Raw genomic sequence first — 15274 nt, 5'->3', positions numbered from 1 at the left:
AAGGAAGAAACCTCTAGGGCTTGTCCAAGGAGCTGTCCGAGATTGAAGTGGAGCCGTTCAACATTGAAGATTTTGTGAGCTTCACTCCAAGTCTTGAAGAGAGGGCGGCCGGGTCTCCTCAACTGCCGGCCCAGGATCCAGAGGGGGACATCGAGGCCTTCTTAGATGATGTTTAATTTTGTTTTGTAATTGTAATTTAAACTTGACATTTTTGACCGGTTTCTGTAATTCGATTTGATTTACATGTAAATATTTTCGAATGACATTTCTATCATTGATGCTGCCTCTTTCAATCTTAATATTTCTAAGATTTCGTACTTCCTTATTCTAACTTTTAGTCCGCGGACTCTTTTCCCAAAAAGCGAGGAGTGACGCGGTCAAAATTTCACTTAGAACAATTTTGGTCTTTGGACCCTATTCTAAGCGCCCGACTTGTCGATGCTACGGCCAGGATCAGTTGAAATTGACTTAGACTAATTTTGAACTTGGGACCCCAATCTAAGGGTCCGACTTGTCGATGTCACGGACAGGAAACATCAAGCAAAATTTTAGTTAGAATAACTTTGATCTTGGGACCCCATTCTATGGGTCCGACTTATCGATGTCACGGCCGGGTGTCATTGAAGATTTACTTTGATTTGATAAAGGACCTTTGACTTGAATTAAGATTTTTTGGACCCTTATCTAGGGGTCCGACTTATCGATTTTACTTGAGGGCAAGATTTTTACTTAACATAATTTTGACATTTGACTCTTATTTTTGGGTCCCACTTGTGGATGTCACTAATTCGTGGTGACTTAGAATAAATTTGAATATGGGACCCCATTCTAGGGGTCCGACTTATAGATATTACTGAATTTAATGAGATTTACAATATTACTAGAGGGAGTAGAATATAATTGAATACTTGTTGGAGCCGGATAATTCTGAAAAATTTAGGATCTCTGATATATTGAAAATTGTAATGACAACGCGACTATGCCGCGGGATAAAGCTACTGATTCTAGTGAAATTAATGATCATTGACTGGCCTCTTGCGAATCTCATTAAATGAAGTACTTCTTTAAATGGTCTCCATTCCATGGGCGGGGTAGCTTCTTTCCTTTCATGTCTTCTAGTTCGAATGTTCCGGGTTTGATGACGCGGATGATATTGAATGGGCCATCCCAGTTGGCCCCAAGTTTCCTTTTATCTACGATCTTTCCCGTGGCCTCAACTTTTCGTAGGACGAAGTCGCCAACTTGAATGTGTTTAGTTTTGATGAGTCGGTTGAAGCTGCGAATCATCTTCTGTTTTTGGGACATAGATCTTAACAATGCGTTCCCCCGTGTTTTTGGAAGCAGATACAAGTTCTCCTTTTTTCCTTGTTCATTCTCGTCGTGTGAGTAGTAGGTAACCCTTGTAGAGGGTATGCCTATTTCAACTGGAAGCACGGCTTCGGACCCGTATACCAAGGAGAATGGAGTATGCCATGTTGCTTCTTTGACGGTTGTTAGGCTTGCCCATAGGATGCCGGGTAGTTCTTCGTCCCCAGTACCTTTAACCCCCTCTATTTTCTTATTGATACCGTTCAGGATCTCCTTGTTTGCTGATTCAACTTGCCCATTTGTTTGTGGCCAAGATACGGAACTGAATCGGATTTGAATGCCGAATCTATCACAGTATTGTATCGTGTTCTTACTGACAAATTGTCTCCCATTGTCAGTAATGATCACACGAGGAATGCCGTATCTCGTGATGATATTTCACCATATGAATTGACAGACTTGTTTGTCCGTGATGGAGCTGAGGGGCTCTGCTTCCACGTACTTGGTGAAATAATCAATGGCCACTATAAAGAATTTGCGTTGCCCCTTTGAGGGAGGGAAGGGGCCAAGGAGATCCATACCCCATTTATCGAACGGTAACACGGCTTGAATGACGGACAGGTAGTTAGAGGGTTTCCTTCCTATCTTTGAGTGGTATTGGCATACGGGACATCGCTTGACCAAGCTTTCCGCGTCTTTCCTGAGAGAGGGCCAATAATATCCGCTTCTGAGGACTTTGCCAATGACAGTTCGTACTCCTTGATGTATACCGCATCCGCCTTCATGTATTTCGCGAAGGATGTAGTTTCCTTCTTCAGGAGAAACACATTTTAAAAGGGGATGGGTATATGATTTTTTATAGAGCGTGCCTTCGTGGAGCTCGAACCATCTGGCCTTCTTTTGAAGCACTTTGGCCTGATTCTCGTCATGGGGGAGCGTCTGATTTTGCAAAAATTTGATATATGGCTCCATCCACATTTCTGATCTATCAATGGTGTTAACCATGAGGTTGATATTGGTGTTTGGAAGAACTTCCCAGATAATATCGCGAGCCGCGGATGTTTCAGCTGAGCTGGCGAGTTTTGCCAGGGAATCGGCTTATGCGTTTTGAGATCTTGGGATGTGGACCAATGTGAATTTGTCGAATTTCTTGACAAATTCTCTTACTTGTTGCAAGTACATCTTCATGCCATCATCTTTGGCTTCGAATTCTCCATTCACTTGTCCGACTATTAGCTGGGAGTCAGAAAAAGTGGATAATACTTTCGCCCCTGCTTCATGGCAGATTTTGAGCCCCATGAGTAATTCTTCGTATTCTGCCTCATTGTTAGAGGCCGCGAACTCGAATCTGACCGCTCTTTCCATACAGACCCCGGCAAAAGACATGATCAGCAGCCCAGCTCCGCTTGCTGATTGTGTCGAGGATCCATCCTGTAGAAATACTAATGGATGATCGAATGCAACAAGAGGGGGGGGGGGGGTGAATTGTTGTGTTGTTAGTTTAAGATTTTTTGCTCAACTTTTTGCGGAATTGTATCAAGTAAAGAACAAAACTTAAACTTAAAAACGAAAAGAAAAATAATAAAGGAGACAAAGATTTTACGTGGAAACCTTCTTGGCCTAATAAGAAGGAAAAACCACGACCCCCCGGGATTTCAAAATTCTCACTATGTTTAGGCAATTAGTTACAATTACACAAAACAATGTTTGCTTCACTTGAAGCTTCTCAATTCTCTAAATGCTTTACTCAAAGCTTCTCTACTTAGGCCCACTTCTCTTCTCTTCTCTTCTCTCCTTCTCTTTCTCTTCTCACGTTTCTATTCTCTATTCCCTTAGACTTCCCATAAGTCTAATTACAACAAAACACTCAATTACCCTTTACAAGGCCAATTCTCATAAAGATCAAAATGAAATTGTTGCTTAAGAAAAATATTATAAATTAATTGGCATTTAAAACTTAGAATATTTTTCTCAATTAATTCTCCCTTTTGATGGACACTCTCCATGCAACATTCATTCATTCATCCATCCATGCATACTGAACCGTAATTTCCCTCTTTTATAAGGGGAACAGCAGACAGTGCACTCAGCCCACGTTCTCCACGAGTTGCACATATCCCACGTTCTCCATAACTTACTTGCTCCCAAAGAAAATGGAAAGTTAGTTAAAGGTAGGAGTGGAATGTAACTGCTGTACACATGCACGGTTAAAACATCATGGATTAAGTAAGATCCTATTTTATAGGAGACCAATTCAAAGAAGAGAACAAGTCTCTTGAATTCCGATTTTATAGGAGATAAACAAGGAGTTGATTTTCTCCATGTTTTTAGGCGAATTAAAATCATTTTGCCAATTAATAAATAAATTTAAATAAGCAACTAATTAAATTTTAACCTTTTACATTAACTAAAAACAGAAAACATAATTTTCGTAACTTCCAGTCAATGTCTTCTTCGGACCTGTATCGTGAGGAACAGCACACTGTCTCCATCTACAACATTCGTCAGAACTTCAACTCTAGGAACAGTAAACTGTCTTCAAGAGCAATTTCCCAACTTCTTGGATATTTGAGACATGTACTTCTTTCACGAATCAAGTCATAGGCTTCATCAACGATTCACATTAAATCGGATATATACCTACAAAACAATCTCTAAAATATGTTTGTTTATTTAAAAGTAAAGTCATCATCAAAACCTTAAGAGGCCAACAAATTCCCCCTTTTTGATGATGGCAAACTTTATAAACAAACTTAAGTAAAATAGAGTAAAACAAAATTCATAGAGCATACTAGAGATTAAAGTAACTCGAATTAACTTAGCAAATCAACTTGTTAGAATATAATTTACCAAGCATTCATAAACAAACAGTTTACTCTAAAATATCAAATATTTTTCAAAAGTTTTCAAAATTAATTAACTTAAAACTTAAATGAAATAAACAAATAAACTAAGTTAAACGAAAATAAATAAAAACTAACATAATAATAAAAATAAATAAAAACTAACATAATAAAACTATAATAAACCTAATAATAATAAACATAACTTATTAAGTATTTTCACAGAATCAAATATTCATAAGGACTTCATGAGAACTTCAACAAACTTAGCAACACAGATGATCACTAAACTAGCATAAACACAGCAGCACACATATCATTCATAAGAATCAATATAAATCAACAAGATATGTAACTGTGTATTCACTGCTCCTGTTAAGTTTGTGCAATAATCTTCCCCCTTTTGACATCAATCAAAAATAATTGGGAGTTATCAAATCTCAGCACAAACCATATAGATTTGTTAGTGATGAAAACAACAAACAACATTAATAAAAGCAAGTGCTTTGAACAATGATTAAACCTGCATAGAGTTAATTGTCACAGACCATAGAAAATAAAAACAAAGAAAAGTAGCAATTGTTCAAAGTTACAACAACCATGTACCCCAGATGGTACAAGGCAAAAAGAAAAATTGTTTGATAAGTGATACAACAAACAAATTTTTTAAACCAGAGGGAGAGGGTTCAAGGGTCAGTCTCTTCATCAATGTACTCAGTCTGCACCTCCACTGTGTCCAGCTTGGCACCAAGGCGTTGTTCCATTTGGTTTAGCTGATCCACAATTGAAGCAAGCGAGACACGAGCTTCATCCTGAAATGCAATGAATTGAGACTGTAGATCAAGGAGCTTGGAGAGAATGGAATGTAAGGAAACTGCAGGAACAGAGTCAAAGTTAGTACAGCCAATATTGGGTGAAGTGTGTGATTGTGGTGGTGGTGTACACGGGATAGGTGATGATGGAAATTGATGTGGTGGTGAATTGGCTGGCTTGGGAGAGGTAGGTTCATCAGGTGTTGGCTCAGTGATGGTGTCAGATGGTGTTTCATCAACCAAGGTAGCCTTGCGTTTCGAGGCCAACCTCCTACTCTTCCTTTGCATTGACTTAGCCTTTTTCCTCAGAGCTATCACAATCTCTTCATCACTTGTAACATCACTAAGATTGTGATGAGCCTCTTCTCCTAAGGCTCCCTCCTGTTCTGCTTCCCCCTTACTAGGTTCTCCATCCTGTTCCCCTTTTTCTTCTGTTTCAATATGGTCAGTGGGAACAGGCTCTTGCTCCTTTTCCTCTTTTTCTTCCTGATCTCTCTCTCACAATTTTTCTTCTTCTTTTTCAATATCTTCCTCATCAGATTCTACTTCAACAACCCCCTCATGCATCAATACTCCCTCATCATTCAATTTCAAATGCAAATTTTGTAAACATTTAGCACCAATTTTCATATTGGGACCCATTGGGAACTCCAACCCTTCCAATGGGACCTCAAACTTCCTAAAAATCCATGTTAACAACCCTCCATAACCAATGAAACTTTTCTTTTCAATGCAGTCTGATAAATGAGAGATCATCAATGAAGGAAAATTTATTTTAATATGTTTTTCCATGCAGTAAATCAAGGTGGCATCACGCAAACTCACTTGACTACGTTTTGAGTTTCGTGGTAAAATAAATCTGCGAGCAACATTGTACAATAATTTATGCATAGGGGACAGAACATTGTGACTTATCTTCCCCTTTTTATCAATTCCTAAAAATTTAAAAATTGTTCGTTCATTGATGCCTGAAAATGCAATCTTTGACCCAATATGATATGTATCAAAACCAATATTGGGAACATTAAACCATTCCCCTAATAATGCGCTGTTAAATTCAATTTTAACAGTTTTAACAACACTAGTACACATACCGCCATCATTAGAGAAATTTACAATAAATTCTCTCATTAGGTTTGGAAAAATTGAATTGCAACTGAAATTTGACATTAACAATTCCCATTCTTGATACTGTAAAATCTCATGCAATCTAGGAAAGTTCGTAGAATCATACCAATATTTGTCCAACCCGAACCCTACAGTCATCTCCTTTGAAACTTCTTCTGCGCTGTTTGGATCAACCTGCTTCGATCGCTTAACTACTCTAGAAGATGAACCACCTGTTGACATTTTTCTTTTGGTACAAGTGGGTTCAGTGGAGTGTTTTGGTGATTCTTGTGTGGTTTCAGTTGGTGTGGGTGGTGCATCCTGCAGTAATGGTGGTGGAAGTACTACTCTTAGTGGTTTTGGTTGATCGGGCATACAGGATTTTGGAGTTTTCTTGCCTGATTTAGAGGATTTGGGGGTTTTCATTTTTGAATTTTGAAGGTTTTTAGAGAGGAAGAAGGACGGTTCTTGAGTGAGAGATTGAGAGAAGGTTTGGGAAGGTGACGTGAAGCAGGGGTTTTTAAATTATTGAAGTGACGGTTACTCCTCCAAGTCCCATCTCTTTATTGCTTTGCATTACTTGAGTGAAGAAGAACCGTTTTCCCAAAAGCTCTCAATTTAAGTTGACAGTAAAAAAATGTGAAATATGAATAAAATATAAAATAGGAAATAAAGAAAATTAATTATGATTTTATGAATTATTATGAAGAAAATAATGAACATATTGCTTTGGTCTGTTTGAATTAACAACATGCAAATGTAAAAACATTCATAGTACAAACTTTATTACGTGTTTACTTGATCCATGCAATAATTGATTTTCAATCAAAATATTGAGATTGATTCCTGACTTTTTCATTCTCATGATGCTTCAATGGGAAATATATGCAACTAACTTTAGTGGAGCTTGATCATACCAAGTTCCAATCTTATTTTTTCATATTGTTCCCTAGGAAGTGGTTTGGTCAGAATATCTGCAACTTGTTCATTTGTGTTAACATGCTTCAATACAATATTTTTGTGTTCTACGTTATCCTTAAGAAAATGATGTCTAATATGTATATGTTTAGCACGTGAATGATGCACTGGATCTTTAGATATACATATGGCACTAGTATTATCACAATAAATAGGAATGCATTCAACTTTAATACCAAAATCTCTAAGTTGCTGTTTTATCCAAAGCATTTGGGAACAGCAAGCTGCTGCTGCTACGTATTCAACTTCTGCAGTGGATAATGCAACTGTGTTTTGTTTCTTGGAACTCCATGAAACTAAACATGAGCCAAGATATTGTACCATACCTGATGTACTTTTTCTATTAACAAGATCACCTGCATAATCTGCATCACTAAAACCTTTTAAATCATAAACATCACTTTTAGGATAAAATAGGGACAAGTCGTCTGTTCCCTTCAAATATCTCAAAATTCTCTTTACTGCCGTGAGATGTGATTCTTTAGGACTTGATTGAAATCTAGCACATAAACCAACACTAAAAGAAATATCAGGTCTACTTGCAGTTAGATACAATAAAGAACCTATCATGCCTCTATACATGGTTTGATCTACGTTGGTCCCATTTAGGTCTTCATCTAGTCTAACATTGGTAGCCATAGGTGTATAGTTGGTTTTAGCATTGTTTAGTCCATATTTCTTAAGAAGTTCTTTGATGTATTTTTGTTGATGAATAAAAATACCATTTTTAGTTTGTTTAATTTGCAAACCAAGAAAGAAATTTAATTCTCCCATCATGCTCATTTCAAATTCTGTACCCATAAGGTTAGCAAATTCTTTACATAACAAGTCATTAGTAGCACCAAAAATAATATCATCAACATAAATTTGAACAACCAAGATATTAGAACCTTTATTCTTAAAGAACAAGGTTTTGTCGATTTTTCCTCTTACAAAGTTATTTTGAATCAAAAACTTTGAAAGTCTTTCGTACCATTGTCTAGGAGCTTGCTTCAAGCCATATAGGGCTTTGTCAAGCTTGTAGACATGATTAGGACAAGAGGTATTTTCAAAACCTGGGGGTTGTTCCACAAAAACTTCTTCATCAAGATAACCATTCAAAAAATCACATTTCACATCCATTTGATATAGTTTAAAATTCATAAATGCAGCAAAAGAAATTAAAATTCTAATGGCCTCTAACCTTGCTACTGGAGCAAATGTCTCGGTATAATCAATACCTTCTTGTTGATTGTAACCTTTAACCACGAGTCTAGCTTTATTTCTAACAATTATTCCATGCTCATCAAGCTTGTTCCGAAATACCCATTTCAAACCAATAACTTTCTTGTTTTTCGGTTTGGGTTCCAAGTGCCACACTTTATTTCTTTCAAACTCATTTAATTCATCTTGCATGGCAACTATCCAATCGGAATCCTTCAAAGCTTCCTCGTGATTTTTAGGTTCAAGTGATGATAGGAACGCAAAGTGTGCACAAAAGTTTCTCAATTGAGATCTAGTTTGTGTCCCCTTATTTATATCACTTATAATTGAATCAAGAGGATGATATCTTTGATACTTCCAAGGTTTAGGCACAAATTCTCTTGAAGGAACAGTAGCATGTTCTTGTTCAGTAACTTGATTGACATTCTGTTCAGCTACTGGATCATTTTGCTCATCTGTGGGAACAGTTGGATTGGGAACAGTCTGCTGGTCATGTTGTGCTGGCAGTTCCTGGATTTGGTCAGTTTCTTCTGCCTCTTCTTGTATCGACTGTTCGCTTGCTGTTCCTCGATCTTGCACTTTTATTCCTTCATCTTCATCTTCCAAATTTGCAAGACCTATTTTAATATTACTTGTTTCCTGTTCACTTGTTGAAAAGTTAGTTTCATCAAAGATTATGTGAACAAACTCCTCTACACACATTGTTCTCTTATTATAAACTCTGTAAGCTTTGCTTTGTGATGAATAACCTAGAAATACTGCCTCATCACTTCTTTCATCAAATTTACCTATGTTTCGTTTTCCATTCACATGAACAAAACATTTGCATCCAAATATACGAAAATAGGAAATATTTGGTTTAACACCTTTGAGCAATTCATAGGGTGTCTTTGAAGTGATTGGTCTAATTAGTACACGATTTAATGTATAGCATGCAGTATTAACGGCTTCTGCCCAAAAATTCCTAGGTAGACCACTAGCAATCAACATGGTCCTTGCCATTTCTTCTAAAGTCCTATTTTTCCTTTCTACCACACCATTTTGTTGTGGTGTTCTAGGTGCGGAAAAATTGTGATTTATGCCATGTTCATTGCAATAATTCATGAAGTTTGAATTTTCAAATTCTTTTCCATGATCAGACCTAATGTGAACAATTTGATTATTGGTAGATTTTTGTGTTTTATTAGCAAAGGAAACAAACTCATCAAAAGCTTCATCTTTGCTTGCCAAAAATAAGGTCCACGTGAATCTACTATAATCATCAACAACAACAAATACATACTTTTTGCCACTACGGCTTTGTGTTCTCATTGGTCCACATAAATCCATATGAATTAATTCTAATGGTCTAGTGGTAGTCACAACGTTCTTTGATTTAAAGGATGACCGCACTTGTTTCCCTTTAGCACAAGGATCACAAACTTCATTTTTAAGAAATTTTATTGCAGGTAATCCTCTTACTAGGTCTTTTGATCTTAAAGTGTTAATCAATGAATAACTAGCATGACCTAGACGCTTGTGCCAAAGAAGTGGATCTTCTTCAATAACACTTAAACACGTTAGACTGTTTCTGGGAACAGTGTCCAGGTCCACCACATAGGTGTTCCCTTTTCTGATTCCCTCCAGCACAGGGTCTCTTGTACTGTTCCTAGAAATTATGCATTTTTCAGAAGTAAACTTAACAGAGTTACCTTTGTCGCAAAATTGAGAAATACTTAACAAATTGTGTTTTAAATTCTCGACTAAAAATACATTATCAATGGCATGGGAACTAGACCTTCCAACCTTTCCTTTGGCGATTATCTCACCCTTCATGTTGTCACCGAAGGTTACTGTTCCCCCATCATAGGCTTCAAGTGAGAGAAATTTAGATTTGTCACCCGTCATATGCTTGGAACACCCACTGTCGAGATACCATGAGTTGTTCCCCCTCACTTGAATCTGCAAAGCAAATTAGTGGTTAGGTGCAGGAACCCATTCATCCTTGGGTTCCTTGTCGACAATATTTGAATCACATTTCTTAATCCATGTACGTTCGACATAATTTTTATTTGCTTTGACATGCTGTTCCCTCTTTATACATTGATGTTTTAGGTGTCCACTTTTACCACAGAAGGAACATATTTTGCTACTAGGGAGATCTACATAGAACTTTTTCTTTTTATCATTCCTTATATAGCCTAGACCTTCTTTACTTTTGGTTTTAGCATTTAGAATCCATTTGGGAATTTCATTGATTTTCCCTTTTCCTCTTAAGTTTATTTTATTTTTCAAATTTTCATTTTCAATTTCGTAGGATTCTAATTTTGATTTCAACTTTTGAAATTCAGTGCTAACCACGTGAGTGGTTTTATCATTTTCAACCGATTTTAATCCTAACAATTTGCTTTGATTCAATTCAATATTAAGAGTGATGACTTCCTGTTTTAATTTCTCCAACTGCTCTTGCAAAATGATATTCTTATCTAGCAAATCAAAAAATCTACTTTGCACATCGATTCTAAAGGAGTTTAGATATGAGTTATGATCTTCACTTAAGTTAAGATCTTTCTCAATTTGGAGACACTTAGCTGTTTTTTCATCTAGCTTTTCTTGTGTCTCTAAAAGCAGTTTAATTAGTTTATTCTTACTTATGTTGGACAGATGTTTAGGAGATGGACCAGAAGACATTACCTCTTTTTCTTTGGATTCTTCATGAGATGCCATGAGACATAGGTTTGCTGTTTCTTCTTCCACTGGAGATTCTGTCTCAGCCTCGCTCTCCGTATCTCCCCAAGCTGCTATCATTGCTTTTCTAAAATCAGTTTTGAAGTTTCCCTTCTTATATTGTCTTCCAACTTCTCTTACTTTTCCCTTGCCCTTCTCATTTTTCCATTGAGGGCAATCCTTGATGAAGTGTTCAGTGCTCCCACACTTATGGCATTCAAAGTTTGTCTTCAAGTTCGGTGTTCCCTTTTCTTTGTTATTCCTTTGATTACCATACCTTCTGTTCCTGAAGAATTTTTTGAATTTTCGAGCCAACAGTGCTGCTTCCTCTTCACCAGTTTCTGATTCATCGCTATCATCAGCTGCTAGAGCCAATCCTTTGTTTCGGGAACTGTCAGCTGTTCCCAAATGCAATTCATGGGTCATTAGGGAACCAGCCAGCTCTTCCAAATTGAACTTGGTGAAATCTTTGGACTCCTGGATGGCTGTAACCTTTGCTCTCCAGCGTTTGTCTTGAGGAAGACTCCTAAGTACTTTTCTAACTTGTTCATCAACGGGAATGATTCTACCAAGAGAGACTAACTCATTCGTAATATTTGTGAACCTAGTGAACATTTCTTGAATGTTTTCCCTAGGTTCCATTACGAATCTTTCATATTTGGACATTAGCAAATCAATCTTGGATCTCTTTACTTCACTAGTACCTTCATGGGTAACGTCGAGCAGGTCCCAAATCTGCTTAGCGGTTTTGCAACCCATAATTCGATTGTGCTCATTTGGACCAAGCCCACAGTGAAGTAACTTGATAGCAAGAGCGTTCATCTCCATCTTTTGAAAATCTTCTTTTTCATATTCAGTGATTGGCTTTGGAACAGCTTCATTGTTGGAGTTGATGGTCGTCACCTCAAAGTCTCCAATTTCAATGACTCTCCAAACTTGATAGTTTTCGGCTTTTATGAAGATTTCCATTCTATTTTTCCAGTAAGTATAGAATTTCCCATCGAACATGGGTGGCCTTTGTGTGGAGTACCCCTCTTCCATGCGCTCGTTCATCTTCAACATCTTTCCAGGGAACAGGATACTGCTCTCAGGGTTTCCTGATTAAATGAGGAACAGGGCTCTGATACCAATTGTAGAAATACTAATGGATGATCGAATGCAACAAGAGGGGGGGGGTGAATTGTTGTGTTGTTAATTTAAGATTTTTTGCTCAACTTTTTGCGGAATTGTATCAAGTAAAGAACAAAACTTAAACTTAAAAACGAAAAGAAAAATAATAAAGGAGACAAAGATTTTACGTGGAAACCTTCTTGGCCTAATAAGAAGGAAAAACCACGACCCCCCGGGATTTCAAAATTCTCACTATGTTTAGGCAATTAGTTACAATTACACAAAACAATGTTTGCTTCACTTGAAGCTTCTCAATTCTCTAAATGCTTTACTCAAAGCTTCTCTACTTAGGCCCACTTCTCTTCTCTTCTCTTCTCTCCTTCTCTTTCTCTTCTCACGTTTCTATTCTCTATTCCCTTAGACTTCCCATAAGTCTAATTACAACAAAACACTCAATTACCCTTTACAAGGCCAATTCTCATAAAGATCAAAATGAAATTGTTGCTTAAGAAAAATATTATAAATTAATTGGCATTTAAAACTTAGAATATTTTTCTCAATTAATTCTCCCTTTTGATGGACACTCTCCATGCAACATTCATTCATTCATCCATCATACTGAACCGTAATTTCCCTCTTTTATAAGGGGAACAGCAGACAGTGCACTCAGCCCACGTTCTCCACGAGTTGCACATATCCCACGTTCTCCATAACTTACTTGCTCCCAAAGAAAATGGAAAGTTAGTTAAAGGTAGGAGTGGAATGTAACTGCTGTACACATGCACGGTTAAAACATCATGGATTAAGTAAGATCCTATTTTATAGGAGACCAATTCAAAGAAGAGAACAACTCTCTTGAATTCCGAGTTTATAGGAGATAAACAAGGAGTTGATTTTCTCCATGTTTTTAGGCGAATTAAAATCATTTTGCCAATTAATAAATAAATTTAAATAAGCAACTAATTAAATTTTAACCTTTTACATTAACTAAAAACAGAAAACATAATTTTCGTAACTTCCAGTCAATGTCTTCTTCGGACCTGTATCGTGAGGAACAGCACACTGTCTCCATCTACAACATTCGTCAGAACTTCAACTCTAGTAACAGTAAACTGTCTTCAAGAGCAATTTCCCAACTTCTTGGATATTTGAGACATGTACTTCTTTCACGAATCAAGTCATAGGCTTCATCAACGATTCACATTAAATCGGATATATACCTACAAAACAATCTCTAAAATATGTTTGTTTATTTAAAAGTAAAGTCATCATCAAAACCTTAAGAGGCCAACACATCCACATACAACTTCCATTCTTGATTAGGTTCAAGATGTTGGGGGATAGTGCTTTCGGCGATGAAGTCAGCCAAGGCTTGTGCTTTGATCGTTGTTCGTGGTTCGTATTCGATGCTGAAATCTGCAAGTTGATTAGCCCAATCAGTGACGCGGCTTGATTTGTTTTTTCCTTCCAGAATCTTTTTCACAGGTTGGCTGGATCTGACGATGATCTGGTGGGATTGGAAGTATGGTTTCAGTTTCCTGCTCGCCATCACGATTGCAAATAAGAACTTTTCTACTTCGCTGTAGTTTCCCTCAAATCCTCGAAAGGCGTGACTCACATAGTATACGGGGAATTGCTTCTTTTCTCTTTCGGTGATCAGTACTCTCGACAGGGAGTATTCGGAGACCGAGACGTATAAGACCAGCTTTTCCCGTTGAATGGCAAAACCAGTTTCGGCAAAGATGACAAGTGCTCTTTCAGCTGCTGGAAGGATTCCTCGGCTTCTCTTGTCCACTCGAACTTGCTTTGCTTGAGGGTTTTGAAGAAGGGCGAACATCTGTCCGCGGACTTTGATAGAAACCTTCCCAAGGCGGCATTTCCCACCGGTGACTCCGAACACGCACTTTTCAGGGTTGAGTCTCATTTGATGTTTTCGGAGGGTGTTGAACGTCTCGCGTAAGTCCACGGCATGTTGGGACGTCTGCTTGCTTTTTGTGATCATATCGTCACGTATTCCTCCAAGTTTCGGCCTATCTGAGATTGGAAGACCTTATTGACCATTCTCTGGTAAGTAGCTCCAGCATTCTTTAGCCGAAGCGCATAACTTTGTAGCAGTATACTCCGGCATTCGTAATGAAGGCCGTATGTGGCTGGTCTTCTGTGGCCAAGGGAATCTGATGGTAGCCGGCGTTAGCATCCATGAAACTCAGTAGAGCGTGGCCTGCCGTGGAATCTACCAAACGATCTATTTTAGGAAGAGGATAATCGTCCTTGGGGCAGGCTTTGTTCAGATCCGTGAAGTCAACGCACATCCTCCACTTGCCGTTTGATTTTTTCATGAGGACGACGTTTGAGAGCCAATCGGAGTATTTGCATTCTTTGATGAATCCAGCTCTCAGCAATTTCTCCACTTCTTCTCGGGCGGCCTCTATCCACTCTCTTCCTTGATGTCGCAGCTTTTGCTTTATGGGTTTGTAGCCTGGTTTTATATCAAGTTTATGGCACATGACACTTATAGGGATGCCAGGCATTTCTTCCATGGAAAAAGCAAAGACGTCGCGGAACTCAGTAAGGATGGCCATGATATCTTGCCTAACCGGGCCAGGGAGGTCTTTCCCTATTTTAATGCGTTTTCCTTCGAATATGTCCACCTCTTCATATCGTTCTACGGGGCGAGGCCTTTCGTGCGGGTTGGGGTTCTCTAGATACACGCTCATGACAGTAGGGGACTTTTCTTCCCTTTCCCTTTTGGAGGGGGTGATGGAAGTTCCTCGTTTTAAGGTGTTGATGAGACTTGGTGTGCCGTCACCTGATCCCCTTTGAGGATACCCACTTGTCCATCATCCCGCTCGAATTGTAGCAAGAGTTGATAAGGGAAGATCGCATCTTTGATTTTGTTGATGAATGGAAGCCCCATGATAGCGTTGTAGGGAAATGTGAGATCCACCACCGTGAATAGTATGGGCACGGTTCTGCTTTCATTTCTTTCTCCCACCCGCACGGGGAGAATGATCGTGCCTAGTGGAATGACCTGACTTCCCCCAAACCCGATCAGCGGTTTGTCGAGGGGTTGCAAGTGCTTTTCTTCGAAATTTATTTTTTTAGGCACTCCATTGTTATGAGATCAACCGTGCTCCCGGTATCTACGAGTACCCTCTTGACTTTCATTTGCCCAATTTTGAGGGTGACCACTAGAGTGTCAGTGTG

At 38.2% G+C, this 15274-nt stretch overlaps 1 protein-coding gene across 1 annotated transcript; it reads right to left on the bottom strand.

Annotated features, from left to right (window-relative positions):
- Positions 1–2406: 2406 nt before the first annotated feature.
- Positions 2407–14069, bottom strand: LOC130809138 (uncharacterized). Its single transcript, XM_057674783.1, has 2 exons — positions 13362–14069; positions 2407–2739 (listed from the first exon to the last, which is right to left on the bottom strand). Exons 1-2 carry the CDS (start codon positions 14067–14069, stop codon positions 2407–2409), a joined length of 1041 nt encoding a protein of 346 aa, XP_057530766.1.
- Positions 14070–15274: the final 1205 nt, after the last annotated feature.

The sequence above is a fragment of the Amaranthus tricolor genome, chromosome 1, assembly GCF_026212465.1.
Source record: "Amaranthus tricolor cultivar Red isolate AtriRed21 chromosome 1, ASM2621246v1, whole genome shotgun sequence".
Taxonomy (NCBI): domain Eukaryota; kingdom Viridiplantae; phylum Streptophyta; class Magnoliopsida; order Caryophyllales; family Amaranthaceae; genus Amaranthus; species Amaranthus tricolor.
The sequence above is the reverse complement of the archived record's forward strand: the minus strand, read 5'-3'. Positions and strand labels throughout refer to the sequence as shown.

What these genes read in the sequence shown, in the direction of transcription:
- LOC130809138 (XM_057674783.1), bottom strand. Translation starts at nt 14,069, where the DNA reads ATGATCACAAAAAGCAAGCAGACGTCCCAACATGCCGTGGACTTACGC. An exon ending in AATGGAAGTTGTATGTGGAT is followed by an intron (nt 2,740 to 13,361) that starts GTGTTGGCCTCT and finishes GTATTTCTACAG; the next exon opens with GATGGATCCTCGACACAATC.